Below are 16,100 nucleotides of genomic sequence, written 5' to 3'. Positions count from 1 at the left end.
TTAATGCACTGAATGTAGATTATAGATGCATTGTAAGATATGCTCGGTAGATATAGAGAAAGCACTGAACTTGAATTGTGAGAAGTTCCTGAATGTTTTGTTTGATTTTGGAGGGTAAATACTAATGTTTATTTTTCAAACGTGTAGCAAGCAGTCGAAGAGAAGTACAGACTTTGCGATGAGACGCTCTCTAAGCTATTGGAATGGATCGCGGTGGTCGAAGAGAGATTGGCTAACCAAGAGGCAGTTAAGGAAGACATGGATGAGCTGCGCAACCAGATTAACATTCTTAAGGTAATTATAACTACGAATATATTGTACAACCCGATAGAATACTGCGCACCGCACTCACTGCGTTCGCCCCGTCTGTATCAGAGCGTAGATGTGACGTCACGGCTGCCAGGTGCGCAGTTAAATCAATCGGGTTATACCTACATTTTCTCATTTTAGAATGTCTGTCTATATTGGAAAACGGGCTAACTAAATGGTAATAGGGATTTATAATGCCTAATTGAGTCTCTAGTAATTAGCGTGACAAATTGCTCAAGTGGCGTCACAAATAAGTAAATAGTATTAATAAATAAAAAAAATAAATAGTTTATTCATAGCCACTGCAGCGCTTCCTCACGCCACTTATTTGAAGGCACCGTACCTATATTCTACAGGTGTAAACAGTATGAATAAAGATCATCGCCACATCTCTTTAACTTAGGTACATATTTTGCCCATCGCCACGTTTTTCCCATAACAGTTACAAACATTCCTATGCTCTAAATACTCTAAATATTCGTCTTTCTCTCAACTACAGCTCCTACATGTAAAGGTTTTGTGCTAATTCTCTCTCATTCACTTCCAGCTCATCAAGGATGACCTGGAGAGCCACCAGCGGCAGGTATCAGCTTGCGCGGACCAGGCCAAGCAACTCCTGGTCTCCGGCGGAGACGTGCTTGCTCCTCATGAGGTAAGAGACAAGAATAAACCCTATTCCATCATAACAATATGCATGACATGACAGTCAATAAAAAACTTCGAACCCCTACTACCGTTGCGGGTCCAATGACAGTTTAATGCCCGTTTTCACCATCAATCCCTAATTTTTAAGTGACCCCTATGGTAACACATAACAGGAATTTTGTTTTCAAAGGGGTCACCTGTAAATTGGGGTTTGACGGTGAAAACGGGCATAACTTTCCCCCGGGACAAACTTGACCTTCACTGGTTGGGTTTTTATTGGCGGCCAAGCTGTAGATCCTGGCTACACAGGAGTTGCAGCGGTGGGCAGCAGTTTTTGTCAATCACCTGCCCTCCAAAATCCAATTGAACCTGAATAGAATAATATCCTATTATTTTAGAAGTCACTGATGCAAAACAAACCCACCTGCTCTGTAATTAGGGTCGATATCCGTTGAACCTGAACAGTATACCCACAACCACATCCTCCTAATAATAACCACTGTAAAATAAACCTTCCTGCGCTCTACTTAGAGTTGATAATCTTTTTGTACCAACACCACCAAGTCTACCAACCAGTGCATAACAATATTTGGAAGCCATTGTTGCAAATCGAGGTTCCAATTAAGGTTGATATCCTCTCATAACACAGCATCACAAGTCGGGAACACGAATATTTAGAATCCACTGATGCAAAATGAACCCATTTGCTCTCAGTCAAGGTTTATATCCGCTTGTACTTGTAAATGTTGCAGTCAAAACTCATAAAAAAATGAAAAATGAAAATGAAAATGAAATTTATTCGTCATTATCATAGGTACAAAGTTGTTAGGGGTTAGTAGGTTCCACTATGATCTGCCGTATAGGCATACGAATTCTTAATAAATTTGAATAATTATATAATCTAAATCAATTGGTATTACAAAATTATCTATGTCAATGCAGTCAGTCAATCTTTCTAATTATTAAATACAACAAAATAATAGCTAATGTCATAAAGTATACAATTTCAAATTATGTCAAAACTTAACCTAAAGAATCATTACAGAATTCATCAATGGTATAATACATTTTATTTAATAGTAGTAAGATCAGTTCCTTTTTAAACATTTTGTCATCACACTCTAGCAAGGCCTTAGGAAGCTTGTTAAACAGTTTTGGTGCCATATCTAAGAAACTCTTTTTCATTAATGCAGTCTTACACATATTTCTTTCTACCATAGGTTTCCTAGGTCGAAGACGATGAGCTATTGTCGACTCCACTCTTTTAAATTCATCTGGATGATATTTGACAAAAAGGCAGGCTTCTAAAATATACAGACACGGGAAGGTTAACAGTTTTAGCTTTTTAAATATAGGCTTACAACTGTCTGTTGATTTCAACCCATAGATTGCACGAACACATCTTTTTTGTGCTCTGAAAATAATTTCCCTGTAAGAGGAATTGCCCCAAAAAATCACCCCATATCGTAGAGTCGACATTACAAAGCCATGATATGCAGCCAGAACAGTAGGTTGATCAGCTATTTTTGCGAGTTTAGTCAGTGCAAAAGAGAATCTATAAAGTCTTTTGCATACTTCTATAGAATGCGATTCCCATGACATATTGCTATCTATGAGAACACCAAGAAACTTGATCGAATGTACATTTTCGATTGGAATAGAGTTATAATTTATGTTTAAATTAAATTTCGGTTTTCTCTGAGTGAATTGCATTATCTTTGTTTTATCTAAATTAATATTCAAGTTGTTATGATCCATCCAGGCAATTATGTCTTTTATGGTGTCGTTTATAGTGATTTCATATTGATCAGGTTGATTGGTTTCAATAATCACTGTGCTATCATCAGCAAACAAGACCATAGGGTAGTTAATAGACTTAGGCATGTCGTTAATATACACCAAGAACAATAAAGGACCCAACACACTACCCTGGGGGACTCCAAATTTAATCACTCTACCTTCAGATCTATATTTATTACTGTTAGAAGATGATATGCGAGTTATTTCTGTGTATTGGATTCTTTTGTCTAAGTATGATCTTATTAGATTCAAAGCATTTCCTCTAATACCATAGCGATATAGTTTTTTTAAAAGTATAGTATGGTCTACGTGGTCAAAAGCTTTTGACATGTCCATAAAGACAGCACAAGTTGGTTTAGTTTTGTCTAAATTTAATGTTACACGTTTTACCAAGTCATAAATTGCAGAATTAATAGTCATGCCCTTGCGAAAACCTTTTTGTTCTTCTACCAATATTCGATTTTTTTCAAGAAATTTATATAATATATTGTAAATAATTTTTTCTATTACTTTTGAAAATATTGGTAGTAATGCTACTGGTCTGTAGTTGGATATATCCATTTTGTCACCTTTTTATATAGAGGTGTTACAATAACTGACTTTAATCTATCTGGGTAAATTCCTGTATTAAAAATTAAGTTTATTATGTGGCTAAGCGGTAACGCAATTATTTCTCCAACATATTTCACAGCCAGAGTTGAGACTCCGTCGATACCCACACTACTTGTATTTTTTAAATTTTTTATTACTTTTATAATGTCGTATGCTGTTACTGGAGCTAAATATATGGAATTAGTATGATTTGGGACATTATTTTTTTTGTCTAAAGATTTATTGTTGATTTTTATTTGATCAATGTAATAATTATTAAATGAAGTAGCTATTTTTAACGGGTCAACAATATTCTCCCCATTTATTTTAATTTTAGTTATGGGCTCGACAGGCATTATTGTCTTCGACTGGTTAATTATGCGCCAGGTGGCTTTAGTTTTATTTTTTGACATTGCAATTGTTCTATCATTTTGTTTTCTTTGAGTTAATTTTATGATATTTTTCAATATTTTGGAGTAGTTTTTGAATTTTGTTTGGTAACATTTATTCCTTTTATTAATTCTAGATAACCACAAAAGTTTTCTTTTATTTTTGCAACATAGTCTTATTCCTTGGGAAATCCATTTCGGCTTATTTTTTATAGATCTTTTTATTGTTTTATAAGGGAAACATAAGTCATAAAAACATTTAAAATCATCATGAAAAAAATCAAATGCCTCATTCACCTCGACAGAGTTAAACGTGTCATAGAAACTTAGAGAACTCAAAGATTCCTTAAATTTTTCGAGGTGTTCCAATGAATAATCCCGACGTTTAATAAACCAAAAGGGCAAGGAACAAGTTTTTTTTACTGGACAGCTCAATATTTGAGCAGTGTGATCCGATAGGGCGAGCTCAATCACTTCACCTTTGGATCCCTTGAAATTTGTGGCAATGTTATCTAAGCATGTTCCACTCGAAAGTCTAGTTGGTTCACGAAATTGTAGTTTTAAATTGTAGCTAACCAAGTGACATTCAAAATCTCTACTCATTGATGACTTTTTAAGGATATCTATATTGAAGTCTCCGCATAGTAATATTTTTTTATTTTTATTTATACACGTCTTTTGTAAAATCAATTCGAGTTTTTCATAAAAAATATCTAGATTCGATCCAGGGATTCTATATACACAAATTATAATTATATTGTGGTCTAATAGTTCTAGAGCACAACATTCAATCACACATTTTACAGATATATTTTTTATGTCTTCTAGTTCTCTGCATGAAAGTCCAGTTCTAACCAGAATGCACGCTCCTCCTCTTCTTTTATCTCTGCAGAAACTTGTTTTCAAAAGAAAGTTTGGAATAGTGACATAATTTTTATTCTCTTCTGTCATATTGTGTTCAGTTATGCATATCACGTCGATAGGTTTGGATTTTTGCAGTTCTATTAAATTTACGGCTAGTTCTTCGCTTTTATTTATGAGTCCTGATATATTCTGATGTAATATGTTTATTTTATTATAAAAGAAAAAACTGCGATTTTTCATTTTTGTCTTGTTCTTCAGTATATGTAATGTTTTCGTTGTTATCAATAATATTTCTGCAGTCAATCCGTTGATATGAAATGAAATCTACCAAGCTTTTCAGGATGCATCTCATGCCCTTGTTGTTAAGTTTACCGCTATACGGTGAAAACATATCCAATGTAAGTCTCTTATTAGTATCAAATACATGTATATTATCATTATTCTGTTCTGACAAGCAGCGATAGATTTCATTATTGAAGATTTCAATTCTATTATTGAACAATAGCCTTCCACATATGTAATTTGGAACAGCTATGATTATATTTGTGTTTGCGATTCCCTTTATTCTGTCTTTCAGCAGCTGTACCAGCTCCTCATGGTCTTGGGATCGATAAAAATCAGACTCACCTATCAAAACAATGCAATAGTCATCCAATGTTAGAGATCCAGTTTTTGATTGGATGTCTTTAGTTAGGGTATCTATCGTACTATTGGTCTTTATATAGTGACAAATATCAAATCCGCTATACAGATCATCTGAATGTATCATTTTAGTTATTTTTAGTTTGTTTGTAGTAGATATAATACACAGCTTTCTCTTCTTATTAGAGGTTTCACTAGTATAACGTGTTCTTATTTGATCCGAAGCATTTCCTAATGAGCTTTCCTTTGCAATTTTTTTCTGTTCATGTGTATTGTTTTGATATTCAGTGATGATATCGTTCAGCTTTGCGATTTCCTCTTGAGCTCTTAGTAGTTCATTCTGAAGTTTGGATACATTTACTTCCAGTGCCATAATTTGACTTAAATATTCAGATTTTTTTAATGGGCTCTCCTTTTTCCTTTCGCGGTTTGAAGGTGAGGGAGTTGTGTATACCTTTTTTAATCAGTCAAAACCACTTTTGACTGCAAAAATCAGTCTTTTATACAAAGTGATAAGATTAGTGAAAATTACTTGGAAATCATCAACAATACGTTATAAAACCATTTTAAAGTCTAACTTTGATATGATTTGTGCATACAACCTGATCACACCCACCTTAGGTACCACAGTAATGCTGTTTTGTATTTCTTATCATATTTTTAAGAAATCTAGTTATTTTTCAGACAAAATATAAGTAAAATCATTACTTTGTATGAAGTTTGGACTGATTGGTAAAATTTTAAATCAGGCAAAAGCACTTTTGACTGATTTTTTGCAGTCAAAACCACTTTTAACTGGAAAAATCAGTCAAAAGTGATATTGACTAAGGGTTATCAGTCAAAACCACTTTTAACTGATTTTTGCAGTCAAAAGTGGTTTTGACCGATTATGAGTTTTGACTGTAACATAAATAACAAATCGGGAACAGTCATGTTTAGTAGCCATAACAATATTTAGAAGCCATTGATGCCAATCGAACCCACCTGCCCTCTACCAGAGTAAATACAAATGAGTAGGTCATCTTCATATAAACGCGCCGAGCGCGGTTTGTATGTGAGCGCGCCAATATACGTATGCGGCGCGCACGCACACACTGACAAAATTTAGCGGGGATTAGCGGCGAGCCAGTCGTGGTTACGCCGAATTTTTCATTTGTATTTACTCTGCCTCTACTCAAGGTTGAAATCATAATAACAATCGTGACAGGTGGCAGCACTGGAGCGCGGCGTGCGCCAACTGAAGCAACGCTGCGACAAGTGCACCGACAAGTGCGACAAGATGCTGCGACGCTTGGCCGCGGCGAGAGACGAGCTTGGGAAGTTCAGGTAAATTGCTATTTTAATTCCTTTTTATGATAAAAATGCATGTGTTTTTGAAGTTCGAGAAAGACTAATTGCCCGTTTTCACCATCAATCCTTAATTTTTAAGTGACTCTTATGGTAGGAATTTTATTTTCATAGGGTCACTTAAAAATTGGGGATTAATGGTGAAAACGGACATTAGTCTTTCTCGAACTTCAAAAACGTGCATTTTTATCTTTTGTAACATTATGGATGCAATAAAATTGAGTATTGATGATAAAATTTTAGAAAATTCTCCGAAAAATGGCTCGTATGAAGTGAAAAACTTGAAAACATTGCCCGTAAAAGTTTTTAAATACACTTTTTGGTCATTAGACCTAAAAAGTGTAAACTTTTTCTTATTCCCATCCAACTGTTAAATAAAAATTCTGTAGGGTCGGTTACTAGTACATTTTAATATTTTATTGTGCATGACAAGGCAGGTATTTGACCTCAATCGCAATCAATTTAGTTTTAAATGTTTGTCTAACGTCTACAAGTCAACAAATGACGATCAACTCATACGGCAAAGTTGCTAGGTGCGCTACAGGCTGTTTTATTTTTGATAGTCATCATCATCATTATTTCAGCCATAGGACGTCCACTGCTGAACATAGGCAGGCCTCCCCCAATGCTTTCCATGTTGATCGATTGGTAGCGGCCTGCGTCCATTAATTCTCATTTTTGGTAGTAGCACCCTAGTTTCAAACTAAAATCGATTAAACGATTTATCAATACTTGTTCAATCACTTAGGCCCAGAACAGACGGTGAAACGCAACTGCAACGAAACTGCAACTGCTAGTTACTTTTGAGTTGCATCTAAGTTTCTACCATAGCGTCCGTTGAGAGACCACACATGACGCGACCAGTTTGAAAGTTTCAAACTGGTTTCAAACTGCAGTTGCAGTTGCGTTTCACCGTCTGTTCTGGGCCTAAAACTAATTTTCATCCCAACAGCAATGAACTCAACGCCTTCAACTCCTGGATGGAGAATGCCTACCGCAACCTAGAAGAGAAGGAAGCAGCGCTATCCAAACTGGACAAGCTGCCCAACCAGGGCGAGGACATCAGGGAGTTCGTGTCTGACGTCATAGCTCATCAAGCTGACCTGCGGTTCATCACCATGGCAGCGCAGAAGTTCATCGATGAGAGCAAGGTTAGTTGTGACTGGTTATGATATAGAGTTCACTTTTGAATGTTTGAACTTTAAAACTGGCAGACTACATAGGTTTAGTCGGGCTGTTGATCAGTATAGTAGTGCACACACTACACCGATATGGTATAGGTCGATTCATCAACAAAAGTCTGAGTGCGGGGTGTCTTAACAACTTCACATTGCACGTAAAGTTAGTCAGACATCGGGAAGGTGAATGAACGTTTTATAATGTCATCAATACATACATGATATTTATATGGCTATGCCCGCATAATTTTGACTGAAAGTTGTGTCACTAGTATGTACAGTTTATGTGTTAGTATATATTATTGCTGATATTTTACCAAGGTCAGTCCCGTAGGGTTTGCTTGAAAGACAAAAAAAATTATCTTCTATCACAAACAAGAATTTCATAAAGCCAAAGACTAAACAACTTACTTTCTTCCAGGAATTCCTCTCAATCCTCAACGAATACCGCACTACCCTTCCCTCCCGTCTATCGCACGTGGCGCCACCTAGCGAAAGCGCAGTGCGTGAGGGCGCGGCCCTAGCGCGCCGCAGACACGCCGACTTGGCAGCGCGCGCGCAGAGATTACAAGAGAGACTGCGAGGCGCAGCCCTACTGGCTAAACAGTACCATCTAGCCGTAGAGAGGGCTGGGAAATGGATGCACGATGTAAGTACTGTAGTTGTTGCGAGCTTGGTTCCCCCACGACCCTAAACAGGTGGCCTCACTGCAAAATGCTGCTCTCTTCATTTCTGCAAAACACTTGTGCTGCTATTCAAGCAGTACTTTCAGGATCTCTATGCAGTAAGGCAAGCTGGCAATAGGAAAGCTGGCATGATGTAAGTACTAATCTTACATCCTCTCCCGTTATAAGGATCCCGCGTTACTTTTAACACAGTACCACCATAGAGCGCGCCGAAATTATGCCGCCTTGAAGCCTTGGAATTCAATCAATAGGTGGCTAGCAGTAGTGCCCTGGAAAGGGCCTATGTACTGAATAAACTATTTGAATTTGAAACATGATGTATTGAAGAGATTAGAGAGGTTAGCACGTCGTGCTATTGTACCCTCAAGCTGTGCCTCAAGCTTCAGATTCCTTCCGAAATTTAAAAATGGACCAATTATTGTAATCCTTTTAATCACCCTACATGAAAAACACTGACGCCCCCTTTTACCCTATCTAACTCATGCCTCTCCCTATCTCATTCAGACATCAATCCCTTGTAAAAACTCCAGCATTAATCCAGGACTTCCTTCCAGATCGAGCCGCAGATCAAGTCAGTTCTGTCGGAGCCGGTGGGCGGCGAGCCGCGCGCGGTCGAGTCCCAGCTGGCCAAGGCCAAGACGCTGCATAACGAGGTCTTGGCGCAGGCCCGGCTCATCGACAACGCCAAGGATGTGAGTGATACCTTAAACTAATCATTTAAAGGCACAATTTTTGTAACACATAAACTCAATTCATTTCAACTCAAATGACTGTAAAATATGATTATTGGTACCTTTGAAAACAGCAAATATTATTAGAAATAGTGACGACATAGCTTGTCTTTACCATAGTAAATCTATGGGAGAACCGCGTTTTGACAGCTCAGTAAATATTGTCAATTGACTAGTGCGTCCACTACCCTTGCATTTTATCAAAAGATTCTTTTCAGTATCAATTACTATCTACCAAAATTAATTCTCTTTTTACATTGTGTAAAAACAAGACAATTCAGCTCACTCAGTAGAATTTGTCTACTCAGAATAACTTATATTAATCTGTGCCATTAGTAACACTGAAGTTATCCCATGAGAATGATTGCGAATACTAAACACCTTATTTCTCCCCCAGGCATGCGACCAGCTAGTCAAGTCGCTCGAAGGCAATCTCACCCCATCCGAGATTCGTCAGCTAGAAGTCCCAGTCATAGAGCTGGAAGCCCGCTACAGAGACGTGGACGGAGCATTGGGCGCGAGATGCGGCGAGCTTGAAGCGGCTTTATTGCAATGCCAAGGACTACAGGATGCGGCTGAAACCCAGGCCCTTTGGCTGGGACAAGTTGAGAACGTATTCAAGTGAGTATTGGGGCTAGTTTTGATATAAACGTGAGCTAAGTCACAAGGTGCTAGGTGGACGATGCGGCGAGCTTGAAGCGGCTTTATTGCAATGCCAAGGACTACAGGATGCGGCTGAGACCCAGGCCCTTTGGCTGGGGCAAGTCGAGAATGTATTCAAGTGAGTATTGGAGCTAGTTTTGATATAAACATGAGCTAAGTCACTAAGCGCTGGCGCAAAGCGCAAGGCTTTATTGATGGACGTAGATGGAGCATTGGGCGCGAGATGCGGCGAGCTTGAAGCGGCTTTATTGGAATGCCAAGGACTACAGGATGCGGCTGAGACCCAGGCCCTTTGGCTGGGACAAGTTGAGAACGTATTCAAGTGAGTATTGGGGCTAGTTTTGATATAAACGTGAGCTAGGTCACGAGGTACTAGGTGGACGATGCGGAGAGCTTGAAGCGGCTTTATTGCAATGCCAGGGACTACAGGATGCGGCTGAGACCCAGGCCCTTTGGCTGGGACAAGTTGAGAACGTATTCAAGTGAGTATTGGGGCTAGTTTTAATATAAACGTGAGCTAAGTCACGAGGTGCTAGGTGGACGATGCGGCGAGCTTGAAGCGGCTTTATTGCAATGCCAAGGACTACAGGATGCGGCTGAGACCCAGGCCCTTTGGCTGGGGCAAGCCGAGAATGTATTCAAGTGAGTATTGGAGCTAGTTTTGATATAAACATGAGCTAAGTCACTAAGCGCTGGCGCAAAGCGCAAGGCTTTATTGATGGACGTAGATGGAGCATTGGGCGCGAGATGCGGCGAGCTTGAAGCGGCTTTATTGGAATGCCAAGGACTACAGGATGCGGCTGAGACCCAGGCCCTTTGGCTGGGACAAGTTAAGAACGTATTCAAGTGAGTATTGGGGCTAGTTTTGATATAAACGTGAGCTAGGTCACGAGGTACTAGGTGGACGATGCGGAGAGCTTGAAGCGGCTTTATTGCAATGCCAGGGACTACAGGATGCGGCTGAGACCCAGGCCCTTTGGTTGGGACAAGTCGAGAACGTTTTCAAGTGAGTGTTGGGGCTAGTTTTGATATAGGTGCGCTAGGTCAGCTAGGTCACGGAGCGCTGGGCACGAGATGCAGCGAGCTTGAAGCGGCTTTATTGCAATGCCAGGGGCTAAAGGATGCGCCCTTTGGTTAGGGCAAGTTGAGAACATATTGAAGTGAGTACTACAAAAAGTGATTTGTGTTGTGAACTGGCCAAATGTTCAGTTTTTATTCTTTACTTACTTCGATTTCTCCGATGACCGAGGGTGGTCCTATTCTACTTTGCCGACATCACACGACTTTCACGTTGTACTATTGACGTTGTGACTACACCGTGTCGTCTTTTACATAGTCTGATCTCTGCCACTCATGCTGACGTCGTTAGCAGTCGGAAGCATTCAAAACTTCGGATTACGTTTTTAAAAGAACTCTAATTTTAACGCGTGTACTTTTATCTCAGGAACCAGATGAAGCCCGCATCGCTAGTCCGCGAGCGCCTCGACGAGCAAACCCGCGAGCAACGCCGAGCACACCACGAGCTTGAAGCCCGAAGGCCTACGCTCGCTCAGCTACAGGCTGCCGCTGCTGACGCTGCAAGAGCGCCTTCCAACGCCCGTATTGCTAGGAAGCTGCAGCAGAGAGCCGAAGAGATCTATGCCAGGTAAATAAGCACGTCATCAGGGCTCTAAAAAGCAGGTGATCTGGCTGAGACTCTCGTACAGCTGAGGAAGCGTAGTCCTAATTGAATTAGTTTTTTTCTTTTCTCTTTTTTTCTATAGCATAATAATATTATGTAATTAACCTACTTTTTTTTATGCATAACAAGGCAGGTATTTGACCACAATCGCACCTGATGTACTACTTAACTTTTTTTTAATTTTAGTTACATGCCATACCATGGCGAAACATGTTAATTTATTTGTTTTTCGGTCTGAAAGTAAATAAATAAATAATTTAATTTGATTTTTGTAGGCAATTAAGCATGCATTACTCTGCGAAATATAAATAGTACATGTAGTTTTTCTGTGCGGTAAAAAAGCTGAAGATTTACACTCTAAGCACTTACACAGAACTTGCAGAAGCTAAAGCTGCATTTCTACAGAATGTTATTGAGTAGGAGAGGGGGGGGGGGGGCAGATAAATAGAGTAATTGAATAGATTTTTTACAATCTGACTACGTATTTATTACATCTACATTGCTAACCATTTTTTCTCTCCACAGATACGAAACCCTCCTAGAGCGGTCCATCAAACGCGGCCAGTTCTTAGACGAAGTGTCGAGCGAACTGGCTCACTTCACGCAGCAGGCCGCTACATTAGACGCGGCGCACACGCAATTACAAGAACAAGCCGATAGCAGGGAGCTGGCCAGGATGAATGCTGAAGAGTTGAGGGCCAGGCTCACGGACTTGGCTCATTACAGGTGAGGCATTGGGTTTGTTAAAGTCCGGTCGCCGAGCACGTAGAATCGTCCAATGACCCCAAGCTACCCATCTTTATCGCTCGCGCGTAATTATATTGCTGTCGCGCTCGCACTGCGGCCGCCCGTCGCACAATCAGTAGTTACAGGCGAGATTGGGTTTGGTGTCGACTAACGCCCGTATTCACAAACGATGCTTGCTTAAGTGAAGCAAATCGGACGCACAGCGTTGATTAGAGCTCTGTTATTGGTTCGTGACCCTGTGCGTCCACGCGCACTGTGAGACCTCATAGTAATGTTTGTGAATACGGGCGTTAGACGAAGTGTCGAGCGAACTGGCTCACTTCACGCAGCAGGCCGCTACATTAGACGCGGCGCACACGCAATTACAAGAACAAGCCGATAGCAGGGAGTTGGCCAGGATGAACGCTGAAGAGTTGAGGGCCAGGCTCACGGACTTGGCTCATTACAGGTAAGGCATTGGGTTTGTTAAAGTCCGGTCGCCGAGCACGTAGAATTTCGTCCAACGACCCCAAGCTACCCATCCTTATCGCTCGCGCGTAATTATATTGCTGTCGCGCTCGCACACTCACTGCGGCCGCCCGTCGCACAGTCAGTAGTTACAGGTGAGATTGGGTTTGGTGTCGACTAACGCCCGTATTCACAAACGATGCTTGCTTAAGTGAAGCAAATCGAACGCACAGTGTTGAGCTCTGCGATTGGTTCGTGTGTGACCCTGTGCGTCCACGAGCACTGTGAGACCTCATAGTAATGTTTGTGAATACGGGCGTAAAGAATAAGCTAAGTGACCATGTGAAAGATTCTAACTACAGATATGGATAGTCAAGCGGTGTGGGGGGCGTTACATCTGTCGTAACACCATACCTGTCACATATAGTGTCAAGATGTTTGTAAATAATATCAGGCCTGTTCATCTCCGCGAGTTTACATCGAAAACAAAACACGCACGATGGCCCACCTACAGGATACGATTCGACAAGGCCTCAAATACGAGCGAACATTGACTCACGCACGCGTATTCTAGTGTATGATGGAAGAAAATAAAGAAAATGGTGTACTAAATACTGTGCAGTATTTAACTGCCTAAATAATAATAAAAACACAGAATGTACTTTTTTAAGTTGCCTCAAGACACTGAGAGGTAAATAAGTAGTTAATATTATTCATGATAATTCATGCTAAATCATGTATTTCCTCCGCCATTTTCCGCAGTTAGGCACCTCACGTCACATCATTTTACCGAAGTCAGCCCTATAGCTTCGGCGCAGTGCCGATCACTGACGTTTGTCAACAAAATGGTGCTTGACTCTTGAGACAGGCTAAATTATACCATATTGTTAATGACATTGAGCATACATTTTTTTAAATGCCTTCGCCAAGTAAAACTTCTGTACGTAGTACTTATTATTATTCTGTGATAATATGCACAACATGACACTTATGTATCGTTTGCAGATATCTGTAGAAAAAAAATAGACTCTACTCACACTGCAGTTTTTTAAATCATATATTTTTAATACTAATCGTGGACTTTTATTGCAGAGACAAACAAATGCCGCTGCTTGAAGAATGCCTGCGCAACGGCAAGCAACTGATCGCTAAGAAGGACGTCACTGACACACACGTCGTCCGCGACAGGATGAAGGTATGAAATAATACTGAGGGTCTAGACAAAGTGCATATTATAATCGCAAACCAGTCGAAAAGTAGTCGAAAAGCCCCTTTTTTGTATGGAGTTTTGACGGATTCGATTTTCGATTCGATCAAAAAGTGCGTTTTGTCTAGGGGGGCTGGAAAGCTTGTAATAATTAAGTTCTGTAACTTTACAAAAGATCTCAAAGACACTTGATAGAAAAATAATTGGTCTATTTCACTTTGATCACCTCCGATCTTATCCTTAGAGGATCAAAGTTGATTACCTGGGTGACATAATCCAGGTGATAAAAGTGGAATAGTTCAAATAATTGACGATTAATCTTGGTATTACCTTTTTCACAAGCCAGAACTATATCTAAAAGGTAGTTTGATTTTAGAAAAACTGTTATTTGCTTAATTTTGAATCTTAAGTAAGTAAACTTCTCAAAAATCATTATATTCTATTCCTAGGCTCATAAAGAACCCAATTAATGTACCTACCCTTTTAGTTAATGACAGGGCATCAATTTTCTATTTCCTATTTCCATCAGGCTTTGGAGAACCAATGGCGCGATTTCAACACTGCGCTGGAAGAGAAACAAAAGCTGTCGAAGCAACGCGCTGACCAGCTCAACCAATATGAGACCCTCAGGCTGCAGGTAACGTGTTAAAAATTAAGACAAATTCCCTTAGCAAATAAATGTTTTTTTTTAATGTAAAAACGGGGAGCTGTTAAAAACAATCTGACCAGAGCTATTCTTTGTGGTGTTTTATGGAGAAATCTTTTATAAAATTACTTTGTCTACATTGGATAGACGCAGTGGCAGATTTACCGGCTGAGGCTGGGCCAAATGTTGTATGAGAAAAGTTTAAAACAATAATAATGTAAACTTAATTGATTTAAGATATTTATCCAAAAAGGATGGCGGAGCTGAAATAGCCTACGACGGTTGGAAGACATTACATGCTTTGTACTTCCTTAAAATCACTAATTTCCGACACCGCCGTGATCAGACTCGATTAACACATGAAAACACTCATGTATTTGTTCTCAGTTTGGTTAAACTGCAGTCCTATCTTGATCTACCCGATGATTCAAAGTAAATGATTCGATGATGACATTATCTTTCCTCTAGGTGCTAGAATGGCTGCAGGGCATGGAAGGCCGCGTCGGGCGCCTGCAGCCGGTGGCCGTCGAGCTGGACGTCATCAAGCTGCAACAGGACGAGCTCCGGCCTTTAGCCAAGGAGTACAGGGACTATAGCAGCACTATTGACAAGGTAAGCTTATGGGGAAACTCATCAATGAGGGTTTTCGCGTATGAAAGATCCGCTAGATGGCGGGACGTGGATGTGGGGTCTGACTGCTGCGTGATTGGTGGATTTTGACATATCTGTCAATGTCATGTCAAAAATAACCAATCATGCAGCATTTGGACCTCGCGTCTACGTATTGCCATCTGGCGGATTTTTCATACGCGAAAACCCTCATTGTTTGATGATACCACCAGTCATGATGCTCTTTATTATCTGTCTTATCGATGTTTCTCTACGGTATTAGCGCGTTTAATTATCCTAGTCTGCAATAAAAAAAGAAGAATTGGTATGGAAATAAAATTATGTGACATCACTTCCATTTAATTTGAAGCCAATGGATTGGATTTTTATTGATACTGCGGTCTACTATCGTTTTGTCCGGACCGCTGGCTAATGAGGGCTATCGTTTTTATACTTAAAAGTTGGCACCCCTGGCGATTGACAGGACCTTACTCTACAGTGGCGCCATCTTGATGAGTGCAAATGCGATAGTCCTCCTACCACTTTAGCGCTCACCAATTAGTGCCACTGTCTTCGCTACTAGCAAGTGACAGGACCTTACTCTACAGTGGCGCTAACTGGTGAGCGCTAAAACGATAGCCCTCATTGCCCTGATCGACAAAGTTGTTATACATTATGCGGATTGCGTTCACTTTGATCTGACCTCAGATATCATGCAGTGGCAAATGCTTAATAGTGTCATCTACCCGCAAATAATTCCCACTATCAAATCATACGCTAATCTACCGCCATCTTTCCCAGGTGAACGAAGCGGGTGCGGCGTACGAAGCGCTGACCCGAGGCGAGCGCGCTGACAGCCCTCGCCGAAGGCTCTACAGCCCCACCAAGCACACGAGACATACGCCTAGTAAGTGACAG

The 16,100-nt window shown here is 40.3% G+C and overlaps 1 protein-coding gene across 1 annotated transcript in view; it reads left to right on the top strand.

Annotated features, from left to right (window-relative positions):
- The window catches only part of LOC135083026 (dystonin), a 282,038-nt gene that overhangs the window by 183,850 nt on the left and 82,088 nt on the right, over positions 1-16,100 (top strand). Inside the window, exons 32-46 of the mRNA XM_063977789.1 lie at positions 148-294; positions 857-961; positions 6,448-6,566; positions 7,540-7,738; positions 8,187-8,414; positions 9,006-9,143; positions 9,580-9,803; positions 10,012-10,159; positions 10,739-10,851; positions 11,290-11,490; positions 12,052-12,252; positions 13,813-13,915; positions 14,457-14,564; positions 15,042-15,185; positions 15,984-16,089. Coding sequence (XP_063833859.1) covers positions 148-294; positions 857-961; positions 6,448-6,566; positions 7,540-7,738; positions 8,187-8,414; positions 9,006-9,143; positions 9,580-9,803; positions 10,012-10,159; positions 10,739-10,851; positions 11,290-11,490; positions 12,052-12,252; positions 13,813-13,915; positions 14,457-14,564; positions 15,042-15,185; positions 15,984-16,089 — 2,284 coding nt within the window. The remainder of the gene's footprint in view (positions 1-147; positions 295-856; positions 962-6,447; positions 6,567-7,539; positions 7,739-8,186; positions 8,415-9,005; positions 9,144-9,579; positions 9,804-10,011; positions 10,160-10,738; positions 10,852-11,289; positions 11,491-12,051; positions 12,253-13,812; positions 13,916-14,456; positions 14,565-15,041; positions 15,186-15,983; positions 16,090-16,100) is intronic.

Source organism: Ostrinia nubilalis, chromosome 22, assembly GCF_963855985.1.
Source record: "Ostrinia nubilalis chromosome 22, ilOstNubi1.1, whole genome shotgun sequence".
In the NCBI taxonomy this organism is placed as follows: domain Eukaryota; kingdom Metazoa; phylum Arthropoda; class Insecta; order Lepidoptera; family Crambidae; genus Ostrinia; species Ostrinia nubilalis.
This window is presented reverse-complemented; position numbering and strand designations above follow the sequence as displayed.